At 41.5% G+C, this 26,236-nt stretch overlaps 3 protein-coding genes across 5 annotated transcripts in view; 2 read left to right on the top strand and 1 right to left on the bottom strand.

The window, feature by feature from the left end:
- The first annotated feature begins 1,501 nt into the window (after positions 1–1,501).
- Positions 1,502–24,595, top strand: LOC136448663 (tyrosine-protein phosphatase non-receptor type 13-like). The gene is made up of 17 exons (XM_066448303.1): positions 1,502–2,137; positions 11,555–11,697; positions 12,578–12,759; positions 13,018–13,173; positions 14,134–14,226; positions 14,819–14,966; positions 15,446–15,545; positions 16,127–16,279; positions 16,894–17,108; positions 17,890–18,000; positions 18,436–18,556; positions 19,734–19,911; positions 20,911–20,985; positions 22,122–22,169; positions 23,110–23,284; positions 23,926–24,079; positions 24,430–24,595. The coding sequence occupies exons 2-17, from the start codon at positions 11,565–11,567 to the stop codon at positions 24,593–24,595; spliced, it is 2,208 nt and encodes a 735-aa protein (XP_066304400.1). The 5' UTR covers positions 1,502–2,137; positions 11,555–11,564.
- On the bottom strand, positions 8,705–9,742 carry LOC136448662 (leucine-rich repeat and immunoglobulin-like domain-containing nogo receptor-interacting protein 2). Its single transcript, XM_066448302.1, has one exon. It carries the CDS (start codon positions 9,740–9,742, stop codon positions 8,705–8,707), a length of 1,038 nt encoding a protein of 345 aa, XP_066304399.1.
- Positions 24,596–24,677: 82 nt separating the features above from the next.
- Positions 24,678–26,236, top strand: part of LOC136449035 (tyrosine-protein phosphatase non-receptor type 13-like) — a 40,990-nt gene continuing 39,431 nt past the window's right edge. For all 3 annotated transcript variants that reach the window (XM_066448807.1, XM_066448808.1, XM_066448816.1), the window contains exons 1-2: positions 24,678–24,712; positions 25,488–25,718. In XM_066448807.1, the coding sequence (XP_066304904.1) occupies positions 25,611–25,718 (108 nt within the window). In that variant the 5' untranslated portion in view covers positions 24,678–24,712; positions 25,488–25,610. The remainder of the gene's footprint in view (positions 24,713–25,487; positions 25,719–26,236) is intronic.

Genomic DNA, 26,236 nt, shown 5'->3' on the forward strand with positions numbered 1-26,236 from the left:
CGCATTTACAGTACATCATTCGGAGCAAGTGCCACAGTCAACAGTGGCTGACCAAGCTTAAGATTTTACATTCTCATTTCTGCAAAATCATAAATACATGTTGATACTGCCTCATACCTTCGCCACATGACCTCATACCTTTTCGAGTGACGCATCATAAACGTGTCTTTTAGATTATGCAAATAAGGTCCTCATTTGCATGATTTTTGTGCAATACTGTCCACATTCACTTAAGTGCCCATCATTTACCACAGTGACTACAATTGTTGTATTTTCTAATTCATTATGCAAATAAAGTTTCATTTGCATAATTGATAGCTATCAATATTCCTCCCACATACTACAAGACACCCTCCTTTAGCAGTGCTGAAACCCGCTTGGGAAATGCTAGGAAAACCCTCCCGGTCTCAGCCCTGATCTTTTGAACGGAGATTTTGGCTTCTGGGGGCGTCACTGACAGTTGCTCATAAATAATTAATGAGCTAGCCTTATTTGGCACAAACAGCTTGTAGTTGCTCATGAATAATTAATGAGCTAGCCTTATTTGGCACAAACAGTCGTTATCTTGTTCTGAACCCAAAGTAGCGATGTAAGACGTAACCTGATTGGCTGATAACTTCCCAGCGACCTTTGCGGTTTATGCACAAGATGAGCTTGTGCCACTCCTGTGATTGGCTTAAATAAAGCTGTTTGCTGGTGACGCCCCCAGAAGCCAAAATCTCCGTTTAAAAGAGCAGGGCTGAGACCGGGAGGGTTTGCCGAGCATTTCCCGAGCGGGTTTCAGCGCTGCTAAAGAAGGGTGACTACAATAGTTCTGTTATAGAATGCAGCGGTAATTATTTACTAGTATGCAAATTAAATCTTGATTCTCATAACAAGCATATGTTTATATAAATCCTCACTAAAGCTATCTTCATTCGAAACATCATGACGATGCGTCAACCCCTTCTTGAGTTATTCTCTTTCAAAATCGGCCACTGCTGTTCGCAAAAAAACGTTAGGGGCCCAACCTACACAACACACTCTCCCTCCCAAGAGCTATCTAACACTCAAAAATCATGACCATAGCATGTCCAGAACACGAGCTATCAAAACCGGAAATTCACCTGCAGTACCAAGGAAAGTCGCTAGCGAGCCCAAAATTTAATCATCTCGGTCTCATCAAGACCTACCCAAATATCAAGGCAACCGCCCAGGCATTCTCGAGTTACCGTGTTCACAGATCTAGACACACGCACAGAGACACACACCCCAAAACATAAACTTCTTGTCGAAGGTAAGAACAAAAACCCCTTGCCGCGAACTGACTCCTGGCCAATCATTACTCGCCCTATTGGCCGAATTCTACCGGTACATATAGGTGTATAGTAGGGGAGGTGTCTAAAACGTTTGTTGAAGATAACTAACGTGAAGAAAAGTTGTTAGGGATATATATGCACACATCAAAGCGCTTCCCCATTCCTTGGAAGAATGTAGCAACAATTGCGACCTTGAAAATTGTTAATGTTAACTCAAGAAACATCATATATCTTTCGTTGACGTGACATGCGTCTTTTTTCAGCGGTATTAAACTGCTGGTTACTCGCTTGTAACGGTCCGTCTCACTTTTGTCGTGCAGTGCAGCAGTGTCATCTAGCGACTTTATCTAAAAGCGCAGGTTGATCGATCTTTGAAACTATGTGGACTACGTCATCACTTCCTGCGATCAATACGCAGGTGGGAGGGCAGCTGACTTTTGAAACTTCCAAGTGGCTCCGCCGTATTTACAATATTCCTGGGCGCTTTTCAGACTTTTAACCACTAAATCAACAAGTTCGGAGCAAGTTAGAGCAACTCCAAGCTTTGCAGAGTCGAGGAAACGGGAATGTTTTGGCGATAGGCGTGTGCTTTCAAGTGGAAACTGGCGGCTTTTGGTTGAGATAGCAACGACTCCGGAGGGCACAGTTTTCAACCGGAAAGGCGAAGATTCTGCAAAAACTCGGGAAGAGTCAAAACTTTGCGGAATTATCCCGGTTTCTGGAGGCTTTTGTCGGCGTTTGTGGGCGCCTGTTGTGAGGAATGCATCAGAAAAGGAGCTTGCAGGAAGAAAAGGAGATACCGAGGATGTGAGTCAGAGAAAGACAGACTCAACAGAGAGGTAAACAAAATAAACTTCTCTTTCTTCTTCTCTTCATTTGTTTTCTTTTTTCAGGTTCATCTGTGATCTTCAAAAGAGAGGAATGTTGCCTGCTTTGTGTGTGTTTTAGCTCATTTTTGTCGCGAACAGTTAAAGATCGTATCAGTTGAAAGGTATAACACAAAACATGATCACAAAACTACATTTATGCAATACTAACAGTTCACGTTACACATCTAATTCAAGATTGACACATCTTGACGTTTTTTAAATATAAAATCAACTGCCAGACGAAATATTAGCTGCTCTGCTCAGTGCTTTAACCAATCTATCAAAGCCACCGTTACTGATATTACGACAAAGAACGGAGATAAAGCTAATTAATTATTTATATGACATCTTGTTATTGTTATCTCTATACATGGGGGGGGGGGCAGTCGAAGTATTGTTGTTTATAACAAAAGAATATCTATCTGAAGTACAGCCAGTAGGTACCCATCTGAGTAATGACGCTGTAACATGCTCAAGGCACCTCCTCAATCACGGGACCCCCATTTTTACGTCCCTTCTGAAAGAGCAATGCAGCTCCAACCAGGATGCCCTTCCCCGGATTCAATACTAGTATTACCGGGTACATACATCTACTGAAAGATCCTGTTAGTAATGTTGATGTTAGGTTCATAATATGTGATTGAATAGAGAAAGAAGTGTCAGTGTATTTTTGATTTACAAATAGAGTAAAGCTCCCAAATTAATCAAATCTTACATGTGACATGTTACTAGTACGTCTTTCATGTACAAAATGTATGATATTGAATGTATAAGCAAAAAAACATGGACAGCTGTGCAAAAACAATTATTTACTAGATACTACCTGGAACCTTTTCACAACATTGTTTTTTGATTGAAAAAAATCAAAAAGGGAAATAGAACGAGTCGTGCAGGTGAGCAGAGAACAAAATTATTTAGATTCCTGCAAGAGTAACTATAAAACTGCAGGTCACAGCTGTTACTTCCCAGCAGACACACACAGTTGTAAACTTTTACTTGACCTATTTCTGGAACATCATTGATCCATTGATGCGCTGCTAACCTTGCCCCAGCTCCATGTCCTGAAAACAGGTGTTTGGTTCCTACTTGTTTTGTAGGTTCTTTTGTGCTAAATTGTAATAAACTGCTCCAGTTTTTTAGTCTGACCAAAGATATCTGGATGCATTTATTCGAAAAGAAAACACAGGCCAAAACTAGCAAAGTAATTTGGTGGCACAGTTTTTGGACCAATGCATTACACCAGCCACACATTTTGAAAATAAGTGTCTTAAATAGCAGATTTGTTTGGTTCACGCTCAAGTTTTATAATACTGGTAAGTTGATTTTGATTTGATGTAATTCTTAGGCAACTCTTCTGAACCAATTCGTATCTGCTTGGAGATGAAGCGATCAGTCGGTGTAGCCTCCGTCGCAGGCCTTCTAGGACGCAGCATCCATCTCTGGGGGGGAGCGCAGATTCACAAATCTCAACATATCGGAGCCAGGTTCTAATGCCTCTATATGGAGGCACAGAGACGATAGATATCCCCAGCATTAGAACATGGCCCTGATATGCTGAAAATCGCGAAATCAGCGCTCCCCAAAAATAGACATCGGCGATCCTCGAAGGCCTGCCATGGAGGCTCAGTCTGTGCAGGAAGTTGTTGAGAGGAAGCACATTTCCAGACAGGGCTGTTGATAGAAGACATGGGGGTGGGGGCAGCAGAAGCTCAAGCAAATGTTGGGATGAAAAGTTAACTCAGTTTCCCCCAAAAAATGCTAATACAAAAACAACAGTTGGCCAATGGCCAGCCATAAGAATTACCCTAACTTAGCAAATTCTCTCTTTCATATTAATAGTCATATCATGGGACACTGATTTTTCTCTGTCAAGCTTGCTGAGTAGATAGCTCACAGATGTGAGTAGGTCTACCAGCTAGCAGTACTGTGAATGCATTTTAGTTTGCATGGTTTTTATTTCACACTAAGGTGATAATGAAGAGTTTGCGGTGGTTCTAAGGCCCAATTTATACAGAGTTTTTTCAGATATCTAAAAATCCGCCGACATCTGAGCCTTAGATATCTGGACGCATTTATACACACCGATAGGAAGTACCGCAGGACTCACGCAGCGCGCTGATTGCACTCGTGACCCTATTTAACCTTTTGCGCGCGTTTCAAAATGGCGGGAGAACCGCCTGTGTTTTTCGTCATGATGAATATGGTATTCTTTCTTTATCTGACTCGCGTGTGGCTAAACATGAGGCAGCAAGCAAGGGTTGAGCGTAAGAGGCGTTTGAGGTACCGGGGAGGACGACAGCGACCGGTCAGAATCAACGCTGCGTTCCTACTCGCTGCCCTTGTCGTGGCGGAGGGGGGAGGGCCGATCCACCGACCGATCTGGCATCACGAAAGATGTCCGTCGTCCGTTTGGGAACAAATGGTCCTTGATGCTAAGAAGTTTTCCCGCTTTATCGCCCGCCAAATATGCAAACTAGCGTGAACCCCGACCTCCAGATGTCTACTACGCGACACATTCTGTTTAGACGTCCGGCTGGAGCGGTCGGGGACTCCCGCTGAGTTGTCGGGCGAATGCTTCAGAGTGGTCGGCTGAAATTTTCCCGACATCTAACAAAACCCTCATTAAGACCATAAAATTCCTGTTTAGACACAGAAAAAAGCTGTCGCCTGGCAGATATCTGCAGTCCAGATATCTAGACAAGCAGTGTGTAAATTGGCCCTAAGTTTGCGGCAGTGCCATAGTCACATGCTGCTACAATATAGGACAGAAATGTTCGTGGTGGTCTTCAGTTCGCAGTGAAACAGTCACCGCGAAAACTGCGAACATTTCTGCATTTCCAGTATTCACTACCAGTGTTGACATGCTGACATCTGGTATTTAAGTTGTGGGACTTTGGGAGTTACTTACCCAGGCTGGCATTTGGGTGCTGATATACAGAATTGATACTGGGATGTAGCAAACCTCTGAATAAAGGTTACTACTAGTAAAGTTATCTTGCTTTTTTTTCTCAGGAGACCATTTTTCAAGCAGACGTTACTTGTTTAGATGATAACATTATGTATCATTATAGATCACAATGTATCGCTATAGAGCTACCTTGAAGGATTTTTTCATGTCACTTTCTGTCTGTACATGTTACATTTTTTAGAAGACTTCAAGTTATACACCTTTATGATTTTAGATCTGTTTCATTTATTTTTTATCAATCAAAGAAACATCAAATAGCAAATGAATGGATGAAGACAAAGTGACGGCGGACTCAACTTATATTCTAGCTGCCACATGTACATTGATAGAATATTTGCTAATTTGACAAGACACTAAAAACGTTTAGATTTCTCGCAATGCAATTATCTTTGACCGAAAAGAGGGAAATGAGATTTTTCAAATGTCACAAAACTTAAATGTATATGATTATTAAAAAAAAGTGTAATGCATACATCCAACGTGGTGACTGTGTACGTACATGTACAAGGACGCTTGTAAAATGACGAGGATTATATATTTTGTCCCTTTTTTCCAAAGAATGCAAGTAAAGTTGAACTTAATTTGGGACTCAAATGTTAATGTTTGGAATTATAAGAGGAATAAAAAGTGCATGTATGGATGATAATTTCAGTGTTTCTACCTCATTTCTGTAGTTCAGTACATACAGTACTAGGCAAATGTTTCAGATGTCCAAAAGATGAGACAGCCAGGTGAACAATACTCAATTATACAATTAGAACTGTGCTACTAGATAAATTACAGAGATTACTTCCAGACGTTTATAAGTATTTTTTAATTCTGCTAGTTCATTCTAGTGACGCTGGAGAAGAGTGATGGATGTCACTCGAAACGTCTAGAAATAATATTTGTAATTATTTATCCAGTAGTAGAGCTTAAATTGTATATTATGAGTGAGATGTGACTCATAGTTTCTTGTTATAGTACAGATTTGTCAGACTGCAAACTTTATTCTTTATTGTTAAGTTTTGATCTTCAATCACAACACAACAAAGAAACTCACCATGAATATTCTTCGTTCTAGATCTTTATTAAAAAATTGCAATAAGACAATACATAGTGGAGCGCCAGGTAGACAAGCTGATGTTGCGGACCACTCAACATTACAAGTACATTGAATACAGCAACAAAACACTTAAAGCAATTCATAGAATGACTCACACTTGCGAACGTTGAGTCACAATGTAATGTGTTGCTACAGCTATGTTGAAAGTTGTTACACCTGTTTTAAACAAACAGACAGGTGTGTTACCTGGACAGGTAAACATTAACCACAGTATATGTGCTCTAAACATGACCAGGTGCTTTGTTAATATTTATCCCCAACAAGCTTTCCAGATAAACAGCGCGGGTTGGGACCGTTGGGTACCATCCTGGTTAGTTTACATAAGAGGACGATATACATAATTATGTAAGAGTTTACCAGTGTGTCAAAGAATTTGTAAATACTATATGTCCAAGGGGTCGAAGACGAAACACATTTTATTTCCAAGTGTCTATTTAACAGTGACAAAAGAATTTTTTAAACAAGTTACCACGAAATATCCCTACTTTTACACATTCACGGATGAACAAAAAGCTACATTTCTCTTGAAATCACAGAACCCACAAATACTAGAAAAAGTGGGACTTTTCGTCTTCCACTGCCTCCAAAAAAGAAGTCAAACCCAGCTAGTTTAGATATAGCCAACAATTGTATTTAGTACCAGTAGCCTATTGTTACAACAAATAAAGTCAGACACAGTTTACTGACGCATGTATGTTTTTCCCTAATAGCATGTTTTTACCATGTATTTGCAATTAGCCCACGGGCATGAACTTGCAATAAACTTCTACATTACAGCAGGGGTTTAGTCCGTGTATTCTAGCGTAATGGGCCACCATGATAATGATTTCTGACTACCACAGCTAGATTAATACCATTACGCTTAATTTTCAACTACTACTAGTACTAGTAGTAGCATAGTGGTACTTTGCAAAAATTTACTTTTCGTATGAATGATGTGAAAAATGTTAATAATATGATCCTCCAGACTGACCCAAAAATCCTTCTGATCACAAACAGTCTTCAGCAGTACATGTATGCTTTGATTATGTATGCCTGCAGGGCGCATTGAAAACCGCCCTTGGTTGATCCTCAGTAAATAAATTAAGATAAATAAATAGATGAACAATTGAGTCATCCCATGGGTACCCTTATAATGCCAACTTTTCACCTTACACAGTTACAATTAGTTTCAAAATCTCCTCAATGTGGAAGGACCAAGTCCCTTAAAGTTTACATTGTACACCATCCCCCACCTATAGCTAGCGAATACCAAATACTAGTACGCTGAATGAAAATCCTGGCTAGAACCCTGTTACAGTGATGTGATACCCTGGCTATAAAACATTGTACCACAAAGTTTCTATTTATATAGTATACATTGATCTACTTAGTACATGTTTTGATAAACTTTACATCAATGAACATGTCAGTATTAAGACATGCATCTGCACTGGATTTGTGCGTTTCTCGGCCAGAAGATAAAGGTACGCAACTAGTGTTAAATTTAAACTTTGATTTGAATCAAACTAAAAGAAAGGGGGAAAAGAATCAGATAACCGTGCAAGTTTTACTAAATGACATCAAGTACGAGACAATGCACTTTCTACAAGTAAACAATTGGTAAATCACACAATCATATTTTTTCTGTCTTTCAGAATAGCCTCTCTCACTCTTACTAATAATTAGTAACATATATTCATGTATTTACATAAAAAACTGAAAGTATCTCTAGACCTATAGTGTTACTACGTGCAAATCTTTTAAAAGTCAGAACTGCCACATTATCAAGACACAAAATTCAATTCATGATCATAAAAAAGCAGATTTTCCTCGGATAATGAAAATGCACTGTTTAGTGGAAAAAGTAATTTTGTACCATATAACTATAAGACGGTTTATTGTACCAGGAAGTTTCCCCCTGTTCTGACAAATAGAATCAGACATGGATCACAGCTTAGCATCTGGTCAGGTCGTATATAGGGGTGGATACCGGTTCGCTGGACCTGATTCGGACCTTTATAACATCCAAGAACCGAGTCCAGAAAACCTGAAAGCCAAAACCTGAGTCCAAAAAACCTCAACAAAGTACAAATATATGTTTCTATTTTGTTTGATTAAAAGTGTTTTAAGTCTCCCCTCTGACAAAAAAGGCATTTAAAATAAGTGCAACATTCAAATATCAAACACTGGTTTATCTTAAAAGTCTTCTCACTAAGAAACTTTTATAGTCGTGCATGTCAGTATTAATTCTCTATGCTTGATATTTGTCTAATAAAACAAAACATCAACTGCACAGGATCAGGTCCAGGTTCAGGTCCAGACCTGAACCTAAATCTCTGGACCTTAACTTGGACTTGGACCTTATTAAGCCGAACCGGTATCCACCCCTAGTCGTATATACATCTGGGATTCAAACTCTCAACCCCCTCAACCGTCTGGGTTGCTGACTTTTGTAACCGCTGGACTCCTTATTACATAGTGGCTAATGTATCTGCTGGAGGGGGATATCATAATTGGTAGCCACGGTGTTATCAATATCGTCCGAGCCGTGGTTTGGACAGAGCTTTCTAATCATGCATGTAAGCACAACCATTGACGCCAAACTGATGCCGGATGTGATGACCACAATGTAGTGGCCATTGAGCCTCGGTTTGCTGGTTGTGTTGATGGTGTCATGATCGATAACGACAACCTCATGATCAGTAGCAGGCCATGGTTTGCTGCAGCTGCTGGTTGGTTCTCCTGAGGTGAAAGATGAGCTCGCGGCTTCTTCGGTGGTACCGGTAAAAGTGGCCTGGGGGAGATTCGGCAGTGCGGTGGAGTTGGGAAAGTAAAGATGCATGAACGATTTAACAGTTTGTAGGCTTCGTCGTTCGACAGCACGGGCTGTTGACGTAGCTTCCCTCCCACTCCGTTCTGTTCGAAAGGTGGCTCCAGCCGTTGTGGCCGTCATCTCCGTCATTTGCGCGTCACATTCTGTTTCGTTCTCCGAGACTTTCAGCAAAGGAAGCCCCTTCAGGCGGCTGGGACTCGCGCATACGTAGCTTGTGTCGTGGTCTTTTGCGACGAGGAGGCAGTGCGGACACTGGGAGCAAGGGACGAACGTACCTTCCCTTGAATCAGCCTCCATGCACTTGACTTTGGTGATCAGCCACGTCATGGCGCAGTCGCAGGCGAGCGGATTGTCTTCGACGCTCGCTGTTGTTAAGCGGGGGAACCCAAGGTCCTGCGACGTGAAGGACTTTAACCGGTTCTTTGCAAGGTTAACGTACATCAGGTGTGGCAGATACACGATGACGACGTCCAAGCTCACGCTCGTAAGTTTGTTGTCGGACAGGTGGAGGAATTCTAGCGCGGGAAGGTTGCGAAGCGACATCCAGTCCACGGTTTCGATGTCGTTCCATCGTAAATTCAGCGACGTCAGATTCTTGAGTAGATGGACGACCGTCAGGTTTTTGATGCCGCTGAAGTGAGCGTACAAGCGAGTTGTGTTTGCCGGCACGTCGGGCAGTGCAGTCATCTTAGCGCGCCAACAGGCGATACGTAACTGTGGGGTCGAATTAGAGTCTGTTGTGGATGCCTTGCAGCCAGGGTGCAGTGCAGAGTCAGCTTCTGAGTAAAGCCCACAGACGATGAAGCAAACTAAGACTAGTAAGACTAAGAGCTGCATGATTAGTAGCGGTTATGCTAGCTGGAAAACCATCTCAGTGTACATGTACATGTGGTGACAGGTACAAGAGTACTTGTTTGATGTTTGTTTTTGAGAGTTACACTGAAGCCTTCATGCTTTGGCGTACTGGTAAATTGCCTCAGTGTTGTAACTGATTCAAGAGTACATGTTCAGTACTGTACATGTATATAAATTATGATGTTGGCAAAGTTTTTAAGAGTTACATGGACATGTACATGGTGATCAGTCAAAGGATGATACAAATGTTGAGCTGCATGCTGAGGCTTATCAATAATACCGGTAAACCATCTCAGTTTTCTGACTAGTTCCAGAGCTGATGATAGATGTCAGCAAAGTGTTACATATGCACAGCAAGCCTTCAAAGGATGAAATAAACCATGAGCTGCAAGTTGAGGCTATACTGATAAACCATCTCAGTGTCTAAGAGGACATGTATGATATTGGAAGGAGAGGAAAAAAACACTGCCACGCTGAGGCTACTATAGGAACTGCTCTGCAAACCATATACTGATACGAAAAGGGTCAATGAGTTCACCTGGTTTTATACTGAGGTGAGCTCCAAACTCCCAACGTAGAAGGAGGTATGACCACGGGAGCACGTACCTCGAGCTGCGACTTCCGTCAACGCGGTCTCCCAATGGAAGATACACAGGGGTGGCTGGTACTATGTTACATGTACCAACATGTGAGGCCTGCTGCAGTAATTAAGGCCAAACCAAAATATTTCCATGTTTCTCAGACATATATATACCTTAGGCCACACCATTTTAATTTCTTGGTTAACAGAATTTTAGAAAAAATTCTAGATTGGAAAATCAACAGGAAAACAGAATCTCAGAGGAAAGTTACTTTGTACATGTACTTTGGTGCACACAATTTCAGGGAGTGAACAGAGTCAGGTGCAAGTTTTCACCAAAGCCTTCTGTCATAAAAAAATCCGTTAACCAAGACATTGAATTGGTGTGGCCTTAATGTAAAAATTAAGCAAGAGGACAAGATGAAATCAGAAGACTGGGAGGAATTCTGAAACTGTGTAGACTTTTCCCTAGCCTCGGACACTGTATTCTTGTTGATCTTTCAGACAAGCATCATTTTGAGAACCAACATATTCAATTGCCGCGGTCTAATTGTCTACTACCTGTCCTCCCATTCTGATTGTTTCTTTCAATTGGTTCATCATTTTTCAATTCAATTTCCTAATTATACATATACATAATCATACAATTAGATTGGCAGACAATCAAACTTAAGTAACCTTTTGTTGGAAAGTACAAAACAAGAGCTGCTAGAAAAAATTGGTGTGTCTAACAGCAGTGCTAGAAATACTTTTTTTTCAGTGTTCTACAATATTACACAATGTCACAATTTTCTTCTGCAATTTGAAAATATTTTCTGCAAATACACTGTCACATGCCTCCATACTATGTACAACCTTCTCAACCTAATAATGCCTACTTATTTACCTCATATCTACATGTAGCTTTGCAACATTGTTGTTAAATCCGATCAAACTTTTTGAGTGTGAACGGGGTCAGAGTTTGTCTTGAAAGCTAAATACCAGGGTAGCAAATACATTTTGTTGTGTGTAATGTTTAAATTATTTGTCAAAAGTGATCCATGTTCCTTCCTGCTGTTGCCTAGGTAACGGAAGATGCCGGTGTCCGTCAGCCTCCAGGTGTCGCTGGAGGAAGCCCTACAGGTGCGGGCCGGTCCACTCCAGGAGGGGGAGGTGTGGGGTGTGCTGTGCCAGAGTGCAGAGGCTCTACAGGACCTCTTCCTCAAAGGTACCATGTTTTATCAGTGTTCTCACCAGGATTTTTTTCACAGTGTAGGTGTCAAGTACAGAGGGCCAACTCTGCGTGGCGCAAGTCACTCGCGGAGTACCAAAGACATGATAATGGTTGGGAGTCTGGCACCTTCCCGCACAAAATTTTGAAATTCATATCCAAATAAAACACTCTTTCCTGCATTTTGAGGAATAAATTTGGTGAAGTTAAGTTTTTCCTCTGTCACATCCTCATTCTTAAGCCAAATATGAACTTTTTATAAGATTTATAAAAGGTTCTTCCCAGAAAGAAACACCTCTATGCTCATTGAAACACAGCATCGGGGTCCAGATCACAGCATCGGGGGTCCAGATCACAGCATCGGGGGCCCCTATGCTGAAAAGGCCTGGCGAGAACACAATGTCATGTTTATGCCAACTGACCTTGCAGGTTTCAGATACTGTAATTCACTTTATCTTCACGGTAGCAACATTTTACAGTGTAAGGAAAATGGACACTTCACAGTGGCAGCAAGTGATTTACAGAATGGATGTGTGAAGGAATTATAACAGGTTTTTCACGGTGATGATAAGTTCAAGGTACAGAGGTGACCGTGAAAACAATGAAGAACATAAAGTTACAGTGAAAGAAACAAGAATTACAGTACCCTCATACTTATTCACTGCCTGGTTTATGGTTTGTTATTTCCTAGGGTTAGATGTGCTTGCATGTACATTAACATTGTAGATGCCCTGTTGTTGAACATGTGTGATTGGCAACCCAAAATGCTTGGGTTGATAATAATACTATTCAAAGTGGTGTTAACAGCTGTAATACACCTGTAAAATGTAAAGGAAATCTCAGATGAACTCTGAACCCCATGTTCTACCGTTGCTAGGTGACAGGGACCTCACAGACGGGCCCACCTTCATCATCACCCCCCAGTCCCTGCTGCTGACACCTACTGGGCATGTGCAGTTCGCCGACTCCATGGAGACCCCAGGGAATGATGGGAACTCGTACGTCGCCCCGGAGATGTTCCAGCCAATCAACACTGACCTTGAGACAGCAGCTGAGAAGGTCAAGGAATATTCTATTTAAAAACCAGGGGGGGATTGATTTTGAGAAACTTGTCCTACCCATCCCTGTTCTCTTTCAATCATGGTCTCTAGTGACTTTTAAGATACATGTATTTGATAGCCTCTTCCTTTTCTTAAGAAAATTCCACCTTATGAATCTGACGATTCCTTGATTATTCAACGTTGGAATGGAACACAACAGGCACTCTCGCACTCGTGTAATCAGATTCTATTAAAGTGCAGATTGAATATCCCACAGATGTATGTGTACTCTCTGGGCATGACACTCTACTGGGGCGCGGACTTCGAGCACCCCAAGGGGCGCGCCCGGCTGGGAGCGGAGCTGGAGAAAGTGTTGCTGGGAATGTGCGAGGAGAACTCCAGCAGAAGGATGTCGCTCATGCAAGTACTCGAGGTAAGATCATGCAAACATAAAGAGAAAAGTGGAAACTTAGCTGCAGAGCTTTAGCGTTTTTCTGGAAAAGAGCTCAAGCTGTACTTAGGATGTAACTCTTACAACACCATTTAAAGTACAGCCGTGTAATTGAAATCTTATGCGTGTTGTATAAATCTTGTTGCACTCATGTAATGACTACTTGTCTACATTATCCAAAAATGCAAATTAAAATGAATTTAACTGGAGAGAGTTTTACTGGGAATATGCAAGAAGAACTCAAACTGCACACCTTAATGTCCTTCTTGACCACCTCAGTTACATGTACCTGGCAATTGCAATTTGGTGATGTCCGCATTAAAACCGATGCGCAGGAACAATTTCCCTATGGCTTTTTAAGTGTCTGTTGTCTTTTCCTCTTTAAGTTTTCTTTCATTCCTGCCAACATGATTCCCACTTTGTTTTGTTGTTGTTTCATTCATTCTCTCTAGATCTCTTGCTCTTTTCTTTGCCAGTCTTTCTCTTCACCCTTCAAACCACTCTTTGGTTGTCAGTGATCAAGCCTAGGGCTCTGACAAGTCTTGGTAGGTAATATAACTCCAAGCACAATGTTTCTCAGATATGTTCATGAATTTGTTTTCATCTTGGCAAGGAATTTAGAATTTGTTGTTGTTAGAATTAGGTTTCTTCATTGTTTTTTTTTTCAGCTTTGCTGTAGGGCACACTTATTATCATGTAATTATATACCTGGAACAGGATAATTCAAACTGCCTATAGCTAGTACGTAACTCTAACAGTGGTGAACTCACTTATTTTCCCAGGGGCTTCATTGTTTTGGCGGTGAATTACTGTAGTACTTAAGAAATGCATATTTGTGGTGAATCCGCAATAGTTGGGTTACTGCAAACCGTGAAAGTGAACATGTCAAGATTTACAGTAATTCATTATTTTTAACTTCACACAATGTTTGTTTTTCCCCAGTTGTGCTCGTCTCACCACCAGAAGGGCCACGCCGTCTCTGCCTTCTCTCAGGTCATCCAGCTGGCAAAACTGGTGCTGGGCAGTCTGCCCGAGGTTTGTTTGTTTGTTTTGTGTGACCAGTTATCTACCTCTTAGCGTAACCAGTTTTGTACAGTATAAAGTAGAGTGGACTCATTCCTAGTTTTATACAGAATGAAGACCTTTATTGCACATTTCTGCCACACTTGGCTAAGTACAGGTCACAACAAAACAAAATACAAGTACAGTTAACGGATATAAAAGAATATGACTATCATTAGATAAATTCTACTTCTCCTCACTTTTCGGTTATAGTAGATATAAAAGAACAGACGTGTTTTTCAATGGGAGGTTTGTCTAGTCGCATTAGGAATATGGATTTTTGTACAGTACTTATTATATATGTGTGAAGTACGGAAATAGGTTCTCTACAAGCTTATACAGTTCATTTCTGAAAAGTGAAATTTGTTTACAGTACATGTAAGTACCAGCTGCATTGTCGCATCCCAGAAGCTGCAGTAGCTGCTGCCATTTCGCCTGATGGGAAAAATTTGGATAGGTTACAATTTCTCCCAGTGTTTGTTTGATATATAGAATTAAGATTTTTCCATCATTTAGCTTACCAACACAGATGAACTTCCCTGTTAAAACTGTTTATTATCCGCAGCTTGACCAGCTGGTTGAAGATGAACCCACCAGGCCAGGGGACAAAGGTCGACCAAGGTCACAGGTCAACAGTCGCTCTCGGTCCCGGTCTCCCATCAAAACCAAGCTCTCCAGACCAGGGCAGTCTTCGACAAGACACAAGGATTACAGTACGAACTTTCCTCTGTCAGAGCTTCTGTGTTTGATGAAGACTTGAGAAATCAGTGGTTGAATAAGTGAACTAACGCTTATGAAACTATACAATACTTGCCAATAGTATTTAAGCCAAACCTGTATAAGTGACCACCTCTACATAAGGACCTCCTGGCGGAAAATCCTGTCTATATGACTGTGACCACCTGTCCACAAAGATCAGTTTATACTGGTCCCCTGAGTGGTCTGCTTGGGAAGGTTTGACTGTAGTAGGAAATGTACTACCTGATACAGTAAAATTGTGCACTCACTCCCTCTGTACTGAATTGAGCATCAATTTAAAGTAGAGCTTTAACCAAAACACTACAGCCAACTCCAGTATGTCAGCTTTTACGTTTTTTTGCTAGCTCCTATCAAAAATGTTAGCTCCAAGGTTCAAAAAAGATCTGTGATTTTTTTATATCATTAACCTCTATTTTCTTCATTTGTTGAACAGGAAGAAACCATTCTCCCAGCAGATACGGGAGGCACAGCTCCCCTGTCACTACTCGAGACTTGGTGGCCTACAGAGAGAGCCTCAAGCCAGATAGAAAAAGGTACAGTCGATCCCCTGTTTCTTCAATGGAATAGTCCTAAATAGGACTGTTGTAAGGCAAATACAAGCTAATATTATGGCTCAGTCCATTCAAGAAATGTCTTGAATTGAAATGGGACATTCTTCTAGCAAAATCAATAATTTTTATTCATCAATTTTGTAGAACTATCTTACTGTACGTGTTATAAATTATTGATTTTTACATTACAATGTCGCTTATGCATGACATGTGTGATTTGCCATGTAAAAACTGTTTTTTCTAGTTAATTGTATATAAGTACTGGTTACTAGGTCTGTTAGTTCACTTTAGTGACGCTGAAGAAGAGTGATGGATGTCACTCGCGAAAAGTCAGAAATAAATCTCCAAATTTTTACCCAGCTGTAGAGTTTGAATTGTCTTTATATATTGTTTACCTGGATGTCTAACCTTCACAAACGTACTGTACGTGTTGTACTGCACTGTACATTTGGAGCTTTTGTACCTCCATGAACAATGGAAGTCATAAATTTCCATCCTGGGACGGAGGGACGGGTCCTGGAGACAGCCCTGATCAATACTTATAACAAAATTTTCATTCCCAGTCTCCAAAGTTTTCCCCGTAATGTGGAGGATTCGCGATCACGAGTGCAGCGCCCCCGTAGCCTGATCGACCTGCCGACCAACCGCCGGTCGCGCAGACGGGCGCGGGACCCGGAGAGGTACTCCGTCCTCAGCTCAAGCTCGTACGAGAGCAGGTTAGTATCCTCACTCACTCTCTCCCATAGCTTAGTCAGCCGTAGGGACAGGTTAGTATCCTCACTCACTCTCTCTGTCCTCAGCTCAAGCTCGTACGAGAGCAGGTTAGTATCTGGGACCAGGCTTTTAGCTAGGATTTATAGACGGGGTGTCCAAAAATTGGTTGGAGGGGGTGAACCACAGTTCTGCAATGGGCTGTATTGATTAACAATTACCCGGTAGCTTTTCTTGTCAATCAGTTTTCATGCTGTCCAAGTGTCTGGTATGAGGGAAAAAAAAACAGTGTCAGCGTATTTTTTTTTTTCTATGCTTGGCACCATGCCTTAGCTTAGCAGCTGACCCGTATCTATATAGTAGGGCGCTGGCGAGGGACACTAAGGTGGGGATTAATACAAGTCTTAAATTTTCATTTGTCCTTAAGAGTCATAATGTCATGTGGCAGAAAGTTCCAGAGTTTAACGGTGGCTGGGAGGAAGGTTCTTCTGTGTGACGTTGTGGACGACTTGACGGGTAGGGGAACACATGTACAGGTGTATGTACTGCAAGTATATTCATGTTCGCGTCAATTTTGTGACTCTCGGAGATTAATCAAGATTGTTCTCCTCCCGTTCAGGAATGGTGTGACAAGGTCGCACCTCACAGAACCGTTGACGAGGCCACGGGCCACAGCAAGACGCGACAACCGGACCGTACCACTCAGCAGGGCCCTCCCCGCTCCCCCGGACGACTTGAGCTCCGAAGCGGCGCCAGATTTACAGAGCGACGCGTACAAACGACTCAAGCAGAGGAGAAGGAGACTGAGTGCAGCAAGGCCCGATGCCGGTGGAGGTGAGCTGTGCACCCCTGTAATAGAGTGCTACAGTCCAAGCTATGTATAGCTATGTATGTCAAGCTATAGGTGAATGGAATATTCTACTATATATTAAGGGGTGTCTTAGTACAGCAAAGCTGGACAGTGGGGGAAGTGAACTGTACACCCCTGTAATAGAGTGTTACGGTCCAAGCTGTGTATATACCTATGCTGAACGGAACATACTATAAAATGTAAAGGGGTGATATTGCACACTAGAGGAATGCTGCATTTCTAACGATAGATGCCAGGGCCAGGCCCAAAATTTGAGTACATTTTCCTTTAGCCTTAAGGTCTTCAACATCTGCTGACAAAATTTTATCAAAATCCATACGCAACTTCTGTGAATAGTTTCATCAGGTTGGTAAGTCACGTTTGGGACCGCATCCTTAAGAAATGTATGTGTTACACTTCTGTACGTTTGGGACCGCATAGTGATGTCACCTCCTGTGATTGTACATATGTAAATATTTTGCGTTTGGGAATGCATCTAATTATGTATAAGCAGCAACACCTGTGCTGCACTGCAATGTGAACCAGTCAGAATTGCCTTGAAAAAGGTGACAGATGGTCACCAAAATTTTGGTGGAATAAATCTCTTGGTTTTGTCTTTTTATTCATACGCAACTTGTTGAGTTATCCTGCCTACACACCCGCAGACCATTGAACTTCCGTTGTATGATGTTCATCCATCTTTGTTCTTGCGTTTTGTTTTTCCCATCCCATGACCGTACCATTCCATATCGTGTTGTCTCCCAGACCGACCGGACGCTGTCCGAGACAACGTTGGTTACCATAGCGACGGCTCCTTCAGCGAGTTTTCCAGCGACGACAGCACGTCCATTCCATCCGACAACACCTTCACCCAGGGTGAACCATTTTTCTGTTAATCAGTCATGATTTAGTGTTTTTGTTGCCATTTGGTTATACTTAGGCCACACCAATTCAATTTCTTGGTTAACGTTTTCTTTTAAATTTTAGCAAAAAGAAAATCATAAAAACAGAAGGCTGGGGTGAAAATTTGCACCTGACCCTGTTCACACCCTGAAACTATGTGCACCAAAGTACAGACTTTCCTCTGAGATTCTGTTTTCATGTTGATTTTGGAATTTAGCAGTTTATCAAAAAATCTGTTAACCAAGAAATTAAATTGGTGTGGCCTTACAGTATTCTCTATCGTACATCATTTCAGTCAGGTCTTTTTTACTTGTCTTGTTTGCAAGACAACCTGTGCGCATAAAAAGTTGCCTCAAACTATATCTGCAGCATCAAGTTTTCATTTTTCACGCTGTATTTTCCTTGTAGGGAGCTACCGTCCTGACCTTTACCCTCAGTATGGGTCAAGGGTCGCCTTGAGAATGGGGGATGATGGGAGTCAGGCTGCCAGTCACCACAGCTCCGGCGGAAATGGCTACGACCAAATAAGGTAAACAATCCATTGGAAAAAACACAAACCAATTTGAAGCTAATATGAGGCAAATTTAAGACTAATTTATTACATGTTAACAGCATAAAGTAGAAACAAAGATTGCTGAGAATACAAAACCCTGCCTGTATAGGATTTGACTACTCTTCATCTATAGTTTAAAGGTGCCCTAAGCGATTTCAGGGGGTAAAGCGTGAAATATTCTGGGGAAAGCAAATCTGTTTGGGGAAATTGAAATTGACATTTACGTCCCCATATAAGCACATTTGCATCATTATTTCATACTTTGGAGAGCGCAGAAACAAGCAGCAAAAGGAGTATTTTATTTATTGGTACCACCCAAAAATCAGCCTAGAATCCAGTAACGGTTTTCTGTAGACAATTTTCGGTAACTTCTGGCCGCGTGGATCAATGCCTGAGCACATTGAGCCATGACCACGTGATTATTTCTCCGGAAGCGTTCGGGACTTATCGGTCAGAATCGCGCATGTTCGGAAGATTTGAAATGATGGCTGGCCTCCAAGTGCTCAGATTTTCAATGAGTTCCCACCACACAACAACATCGCATTTTTGCTCCACGATGGTCGATATGCAATGGGATAGTGTTATTGAAACTTACTATTGGATAGAAATCAATAAAAAAATTGATTTTAAAAATATGACTTTCAATGCCCTAATATTGCTTACTAATAGGTTACCTTTAAAAGATGGTGTAATTTTCCTTTAAAACTGCAGATTGCAGACATATAACTTCTACAAATGTAACAAGTGGGAAAACTATGCCATGTAGGCTGTGAGGATGTATGTCTATAATTATTGTTTTATTATCTCTCTTCCTTATTTGTAAACTCATGCCCGAAGGCTAATTGCAAGGAAACACACAGATATGATATTACAGTTTTGTATTCTCAGTAGTTTTTGTACGTTAAGGCTGTTTTTTTCTAGTGATAGAAACTCATAGAAACTGAAACTAATTTGGAAGGACAGGAACTCCTTTCTGCAATGAAGGACAAAAAATTCTGGAGAACAAACTTCACTTGCTGCACCTCGTTAGAGGAGGACCGATGATGATGATGATGAGATTATTCTTAAATTTGTCTCATATGATGCTCATCTACACACATTTTGGTACTTTTGCTGTAGATGAAACCCATTGCTTTTTTTTACACGTTTTTAGGGATGTCCCAGAAAACCCCCGGGTCATGGGTCGCCGGGAGCAAAGGATGATGGGAGATGTGAGCAGCCCGCCTGCGTCCGAGGGCGGCGGAGCGAGACCCCCTGCAGAGATGGACCTGAGCCGGGACCCGCTGGCCGAGGTGCCGCTGGAACGTAGCACGACTCAGCGCAAACTCAAGGTGACCTTCAAAAGTTCTGTTACAAACCGTCTTCTCTTTTTATTTTGTTCCTTGAATTTTCAGACAGCCCATTTGATTTGGTGAAATTGATTTTCAATGGGGCCCAGACTACAAAACAGTAAAATCATCTGATTCACTATAACAAAGAAATTAAACTTATGACAAAAGCGTAACATAAGTAACAGAGGATTGTTGAGACATAAGGCTACACCAATTTTATTTCTTGGTTAACAGATATTTGAAAAAAAATCTTAGCCCCAGGACATCATTAAAACAGAAGGCTGGGGTAAAAACTTGCACCTGACCCTGTTCACTTCCTGAAACTGTGTGCACCAAAGTGCAGACTTTCCTCTGAGATTCTGTTTTCATGTTGATTTTCCAATATAGCATTTTTAATTTAAAATTCCTGTTAACCAAGAATTTGAGACGTACTATATTGTTCAAAGCCTTTTGTATGAAGGATATTCTACATCTAGATTAGAAAGTAACTTTAAAGACTGGTGTTGTACAGTTGAAAATTTAGGTGTCCAATTTTTGTGTTGGAAATTAACATTTAAGACTTGTTTCACGACTTCAAATAATGTTTGAAAAATGTTGTTGCTTCTTGGAATAGCCTGTCCTGTTTTTCCCATCTTGAAAAAAAAAAAATTCTGTCACTATTCCCATTCACAAATTTTACCTCGGATTTTACTATCTGTTCAGTTGTAGAACTCAATAGCCACCGAAAAAGATTATAAAGGCCTGCACATACCTAAAAAGTGTGGTCATATTGATCATTAGAAACTCTTGTGTTGATCTGTATGAACACTCTTCCAAAATTACTGATAGTCATACATTTAAACTCTATTCCTCCTAAGAAAACAAAACTTCTCTCTTGGCTGTAGTACATCAAGCTACATGTAGCATGTATTTATGATGTTTGTTTTACTGGCTCTATGCCACAGTATGGTTCCAAATCATGTTACCTTTCCATAATTTTGATATTGGTTATGTCCGTAGACATTTTTTGGTCCAGAGTTTGTGCAGATGAGTAGTGAGCCTGCCATCTCATTGGAGGTCCCTCCCTCTCCTGCCGTAAGTATTATGTGTAGTTCTCATCTTAAGGCCTGTTACATGTTCTTATCAATGGCATTTAATCTACTATTTGTTAGTTAAATTGAGGAGACTTATACGCTATTTCCGTACAAAAAGTTACAGTCCTCTGATCCTCCTTAACTTGAAATGACCCGAAGCTTATGTCACATGACCTGAGCAGAAGTGTGATTGAAAGCTTGTTGGTAACAGCTTCACATTGCATACAGAAACAGTGTATCGTTGAAGAGATTCATCAGTCACGTGTGATAACAAGTTACAAGAACATTCATCAATCAGTGACTTGAAAAGGTAACGAGATGCGCACCTCCAAATTTTCGATGTCGACTGTACATCTTGATCACAGAGTGTCCTAGTCTCACAAGAACACGAGACTTGGACGAGACTTGTGTAGATCTTCCTGCCTCCCTGCCTTCTTGCGGAGTAAACACTACACATAAAAAATTTGGAGGTGCGTATCTCGTTACCTTTTCAAGTCACTGATTGATGAATATTCTTGTAACTAGAAACACTCACTCACACTCACTCTCTCCCATAGCTTAGTCAGCCGTCGGGGCAGCAAAGCTAGAAACACTGTAGAAATATTTATCATGTCCATTACCATCACAGATGAACTTTCATTCAAACATACCACTAAAGTTTACTATTAACACTGGCCCCCGACAATCATTTTCAAAAGTCACTTGGTGGTAGCAGTATATTCTAACTTGTTATTTGGATACGGATGCCATAATAGACTGATTCCATAGGCCAGGTTACCTCTGTCAAAATGTAGAATGAAAAAAAAAACATAATCTAGAAATATTGATGGATATGCGGCCGCTATCTCTTTGGTTGAATCGCTATTTGCCAGGCTATCATTGGTTGAACTGTTGATTATGATTGACAGTCAGGATCGGTCTATTGTATGCATACCTTTCTCTTTATATTGTACTAAGTAATCCCTATTTTGCATGCTTAACAAGGTGTGGAACTTTCAAAAAACTTTTGCACCTTTCTGTATCTTACCAGCCTTTTTAAAAGCTTTTTTCAGGATTTGACCAGGTGCGGCTATTGCCTGTAGACGTAGCATACCTCTCCACTCACTCTCTCTATCCTTCCCTCCATCCGCACCGCAGCAAAGGAAGGCAAACTCAAAGGTACCAAAGTGGATGAAAAAGCCCATGGTAACGGTTTCTCCTGTTCTGTCCAGTCCTTCTCTGTAACGTCTCCTCTGCATGCGTAACGCTAATCACAGTCATGGACATTTGTACACACTTTTGCAGACTAGAAAAATTTCTTACATGTCAGGGCTCAAAATAGTGGGTGCATGTGCACCTGTGTGCACCCAAAATTAAAACTATGCACCTAATTTTTGACTGTGGGTGCACCAGTACACCTAGATATTTTGGTAGACTATAGGGTAGAGGTACTATAAATTGTACACTGGTATAGAAAACATTCTTGAAATTCCAGTATCTGAAAAAGTAATATAACCTTTGTAGTACTTTGTACGATGCATTACTTCTTTGAAATTTTGAAGTTAGGTATAAAATTACAGATTGATGTTCTAGACTTAAATATGTTTTGCTGACATTCAGCTTTATTCTATGTGGTGCACCCAAAATTGTTTCTGTGCACCTAAATTTTTTGCTTGGGTGCACCAGTGCACCTATTTTTAAAGATGAATTTCGAGCCCTGCATGTACATCCCATTTCTGTTATCATTCAAACATGTGATAGGCTCAACATGATTTTCCTTTACAATTTAAAATTTTACCACATTTGACTGCTTTGAGCATGTTGAATGCATTGGAATGTTGACAGAAGTGATATATAATCGTCCCTGTAAAGAAAGCAGTTTTTGTAGTCTGAGGTGTGAACTTGTCAGTTGACATATCTATTCATTAATTTCCATTGTAATTAGCTCTGCATGCATGTTCATTACTTTTAGAATAAGAAAAAAATATACACATTGTTGTTATTAATGCTTTATGTAATGGGTTTATTGGCCAGTAATATTTCCATGCCAGGGCTTTAAAAACTTTTTTAGGAATGCCCTAAGTCCTGTTGTTCATGTGTAAGTTGATCTCTCAATGCATTCTGTTCTGTACAATGTACAATGTAGGCGAAAGGCAGCAAGCTTCCCCAAGGTCGTAGGAAGGTCATCGTGGTGATGCTGAACGGCCAGCGGCTCAGCCTGGTGTGTGATGTCACCACGGTTGCTAAGCAACTGTTCGACATGATCGTGGCACAGCTGGGACTGGTCGAGCACTTCTTCTTCGGACTCGCTCATCTCAAAGGTGATTCTCTTTGTGTTAAATAAAGTCAAAGTTCCTTCCCGGATCGATGGTTCATAGGTCGGCACCCATCTCCGTTTCTCTAGCCCTTGGGCCACAAAACTTATAATCATTGCAATCACTACAGCAGGGGGCGAGTCCACTGGTAGTGGTGTGTGTTTTTCTTCCATACTCGTTCACAAATGCTGAGTGCTAAGCAGAGAAAGCAGTATGTACCATTTTTAGAGTCTCCGGTATGACCAGGCCGGGATCGAACTCACGACCTACCGTATGCATGGCAAACACTCTTCCCACCAGGCCATTGCTCCAGCACTTTGTTTGTATTGCATAACTGATACACCACTTCATGGTGTAACACACCTACTGATTACAACACGCTGCTTTGTTTGTTTGTTTTATGTACTGCATACTCTCATGGCGTAAGACACCAGGTTTGTACTGAAGAGTACAAGCTGCATATCCAGACAGCAGGAAGGACCCCTACTGTTTTTTGGCTACGTGTGGTGGGTTCTTTAATGTACTCGAGGTGTGTCCATCCTCAAACATGGGACATCAATTGAATGACCTGATATATATATTTTTTTTTAGAAAAATCAGTGTTGTTTGTCTTGATCTGTTCTGTCCTGCTGTATTCCACCTTACAGATGCAGAACTGTTCTTCCTCGACCCTGATGAAAAACTGGCCAAGGTCGCACCTGCAGGCTGGAAGGATGAGGGCAAAGGTCGTCCTGGGTCAGAGGTCAAGTTCACTGTCTTCTTCAGGGTCAAATACTATGTGGAGAATGTTTCCAGCCTCAAGTAAGTTCCTTAACTTGTATTTTCATATTAAGTCTTTTTCTAAAATTACTATCTTTTGTACCTTGATATAATTAAAAATAGTGTGTTAGATTGGTTTTGATTTGTAGAATCTAGATAAATGTAGACTTTGAGTTACAAAATTCTAAAAAGTATGAAATGCTGATGTTTCAGTTTACATTGTGTGATACTATAATATGAATTGTTCTTTAACTTACAAATCGATAACAGTGTTCACTTTTAAGGTGTTATTTTAGTATGAATTTTTGGGTAGTGGAATATTTCAAATGATTAGATAAATCTAGGTCTGACCCTTGCCCTGACCTGACCCTTGTAACCTTTGCCCTTTGCAGACACCAGCTGACCCGGCACCAGTTTTACCTGCAGCTGAGGAGAGATGTGCTGGAGGAGAGGACGCACTGTCCGAGCAACTCTGCAGTCAGCCTGGCTGCACTCGCACTGCAGGTCAGTCAGAAGGACTTATATACAGAAACCTGTTACAGTACCACCTCTTTATAAGGACCACCTGGCCATTGAAATACAGTTACATTTGTAAACCTGTACAAGTTACCACCTCTACATAAGGACCACCTGGCCATTGACTCTGCAGTCAGCCTGGCTGCACTCGCACTGCAGGTTAGTCACAAGGACTTATATACAGAAACCTGTTACAGTACCACCTCTTTATAAGGACCACCAGTCCTGGCCATTGATATACAGTTAAACCTGTACCACCTCTACATGAGGACCACCTGACCATTGATATACAGTCAAACCTGTTACAGTACCACCTCTTCATAAGGACCACATGGCCATTGATATACAGTCAAACCTGCACAAGTGACCACCTCTACATAAGGACCATCTGGCCATTGATTACATGTACATGTTAAACTTGTACAAGTGACCACCTCTACATAAGGACCATCTGGCCATTGATATACGTGTACATGTTAAACTTGTACAAGTGACCACCTCTACATAAGGACCATCTGGCCATTGATATACGTGTACATGTTAAACTTGTACAAGTGACCACCTCCACATAAGGACCATCTGGCCATTGATATACATGTACATGTTAAACTTGTACAAGTGACCACCTCTACATAAGGACCAACTTGCCAAAGTGACCACTCTTTGGTGGTCCCTTAGATATTTTTCACAATGACATGAGCGTTAAGAATCCTGTCTATAGTGACCACCTGTCCACATAAACCAGATTTTATCTGCCCCTGAGTGGTCACACACACACTCAGTACTCCACCTGTAGACTAGCCCCCTGCTGTAGTGTTTGCACAACAGTGTGGCTAATATCAAGAGCTATAGAAATAATGATTGATGGGCAATGCCCTATACACCCTGGGTTGTAGGAACGATTTCTACTATTTTTAACCAACCTTTTTTCCAGGCTGAGTTTGGCGACTACAGCCCCGACGCCCACGGACACAACTACTTCCTGGTCGAGCACTACCTCCCCGCTAGGGTGATTGACAGTTTGGGCGTGGCGCCCATCAGGCAGGATTTACCCAGAATGCACAGCCAGCACAGAGGCATGATGGAACCAACTGCGGAGATGGAGTTTCTTTTAGGAGCTCAGAAACTTCCGGAATACGGTGTCATGTTTCACAAGGTGTACAGGGTAAGAACAGGGTCAGGTTGGGATCTCAGAAACTTCCGGAATATGGGGTCATGTTTCACAAGGTGTACAGGGTAAGAACAGGGTCAAGTTGGGAGCTCAGAAACGTCCGGAATACGGGGTCATGTTTCACAAGGTGTACAGGGTAAGAACAGGGTCACATTGTGAGCTCAGAAACTTCCGGAATACGGGGTCATGTTTCACAAGGTGTACAGGGTAAGAACAGGGTCACGTTGGGATCTCAGAAACTTCCGGAATATGGGGTCATGTTTCACAAGGTGTACAGGGTAAGAACAGGGTCAAGTTGGGAGCTCAGAAACGTCCGGAATACGGGGTCATGTTTCACAAGGTGTACAGGGTAAGAACAGGGTCACATTGTGAGCTCAGAAACTTCCGGAATACGGGGTCATGTTTCACAAGGTGTACAGGGTAAGAACAGGGTCACGATGGGAGCTCAGAAACTTCCGGAATATGGGGTCATGTTTCACAAGGTGTACAGGGTAAGAACAGGGTCACATTGT

This window comes from Branchiostoma lanceolatum, chromosome 14, assembly GCF_035083965.1.
Source record: "Branchiostoma lanceolatum isolate klBraLanc5 chromosome 14, klBraLanc5.hap2, whole genome shotgun sequence".
Classification (NCBI taxonomy): Eukaryota; Metazoa; Chordata; class Leptocardii; order Amphioxiformes; family Branchiostomatidae; genus Branchiostoma; species Branchiostoma lanceolatum.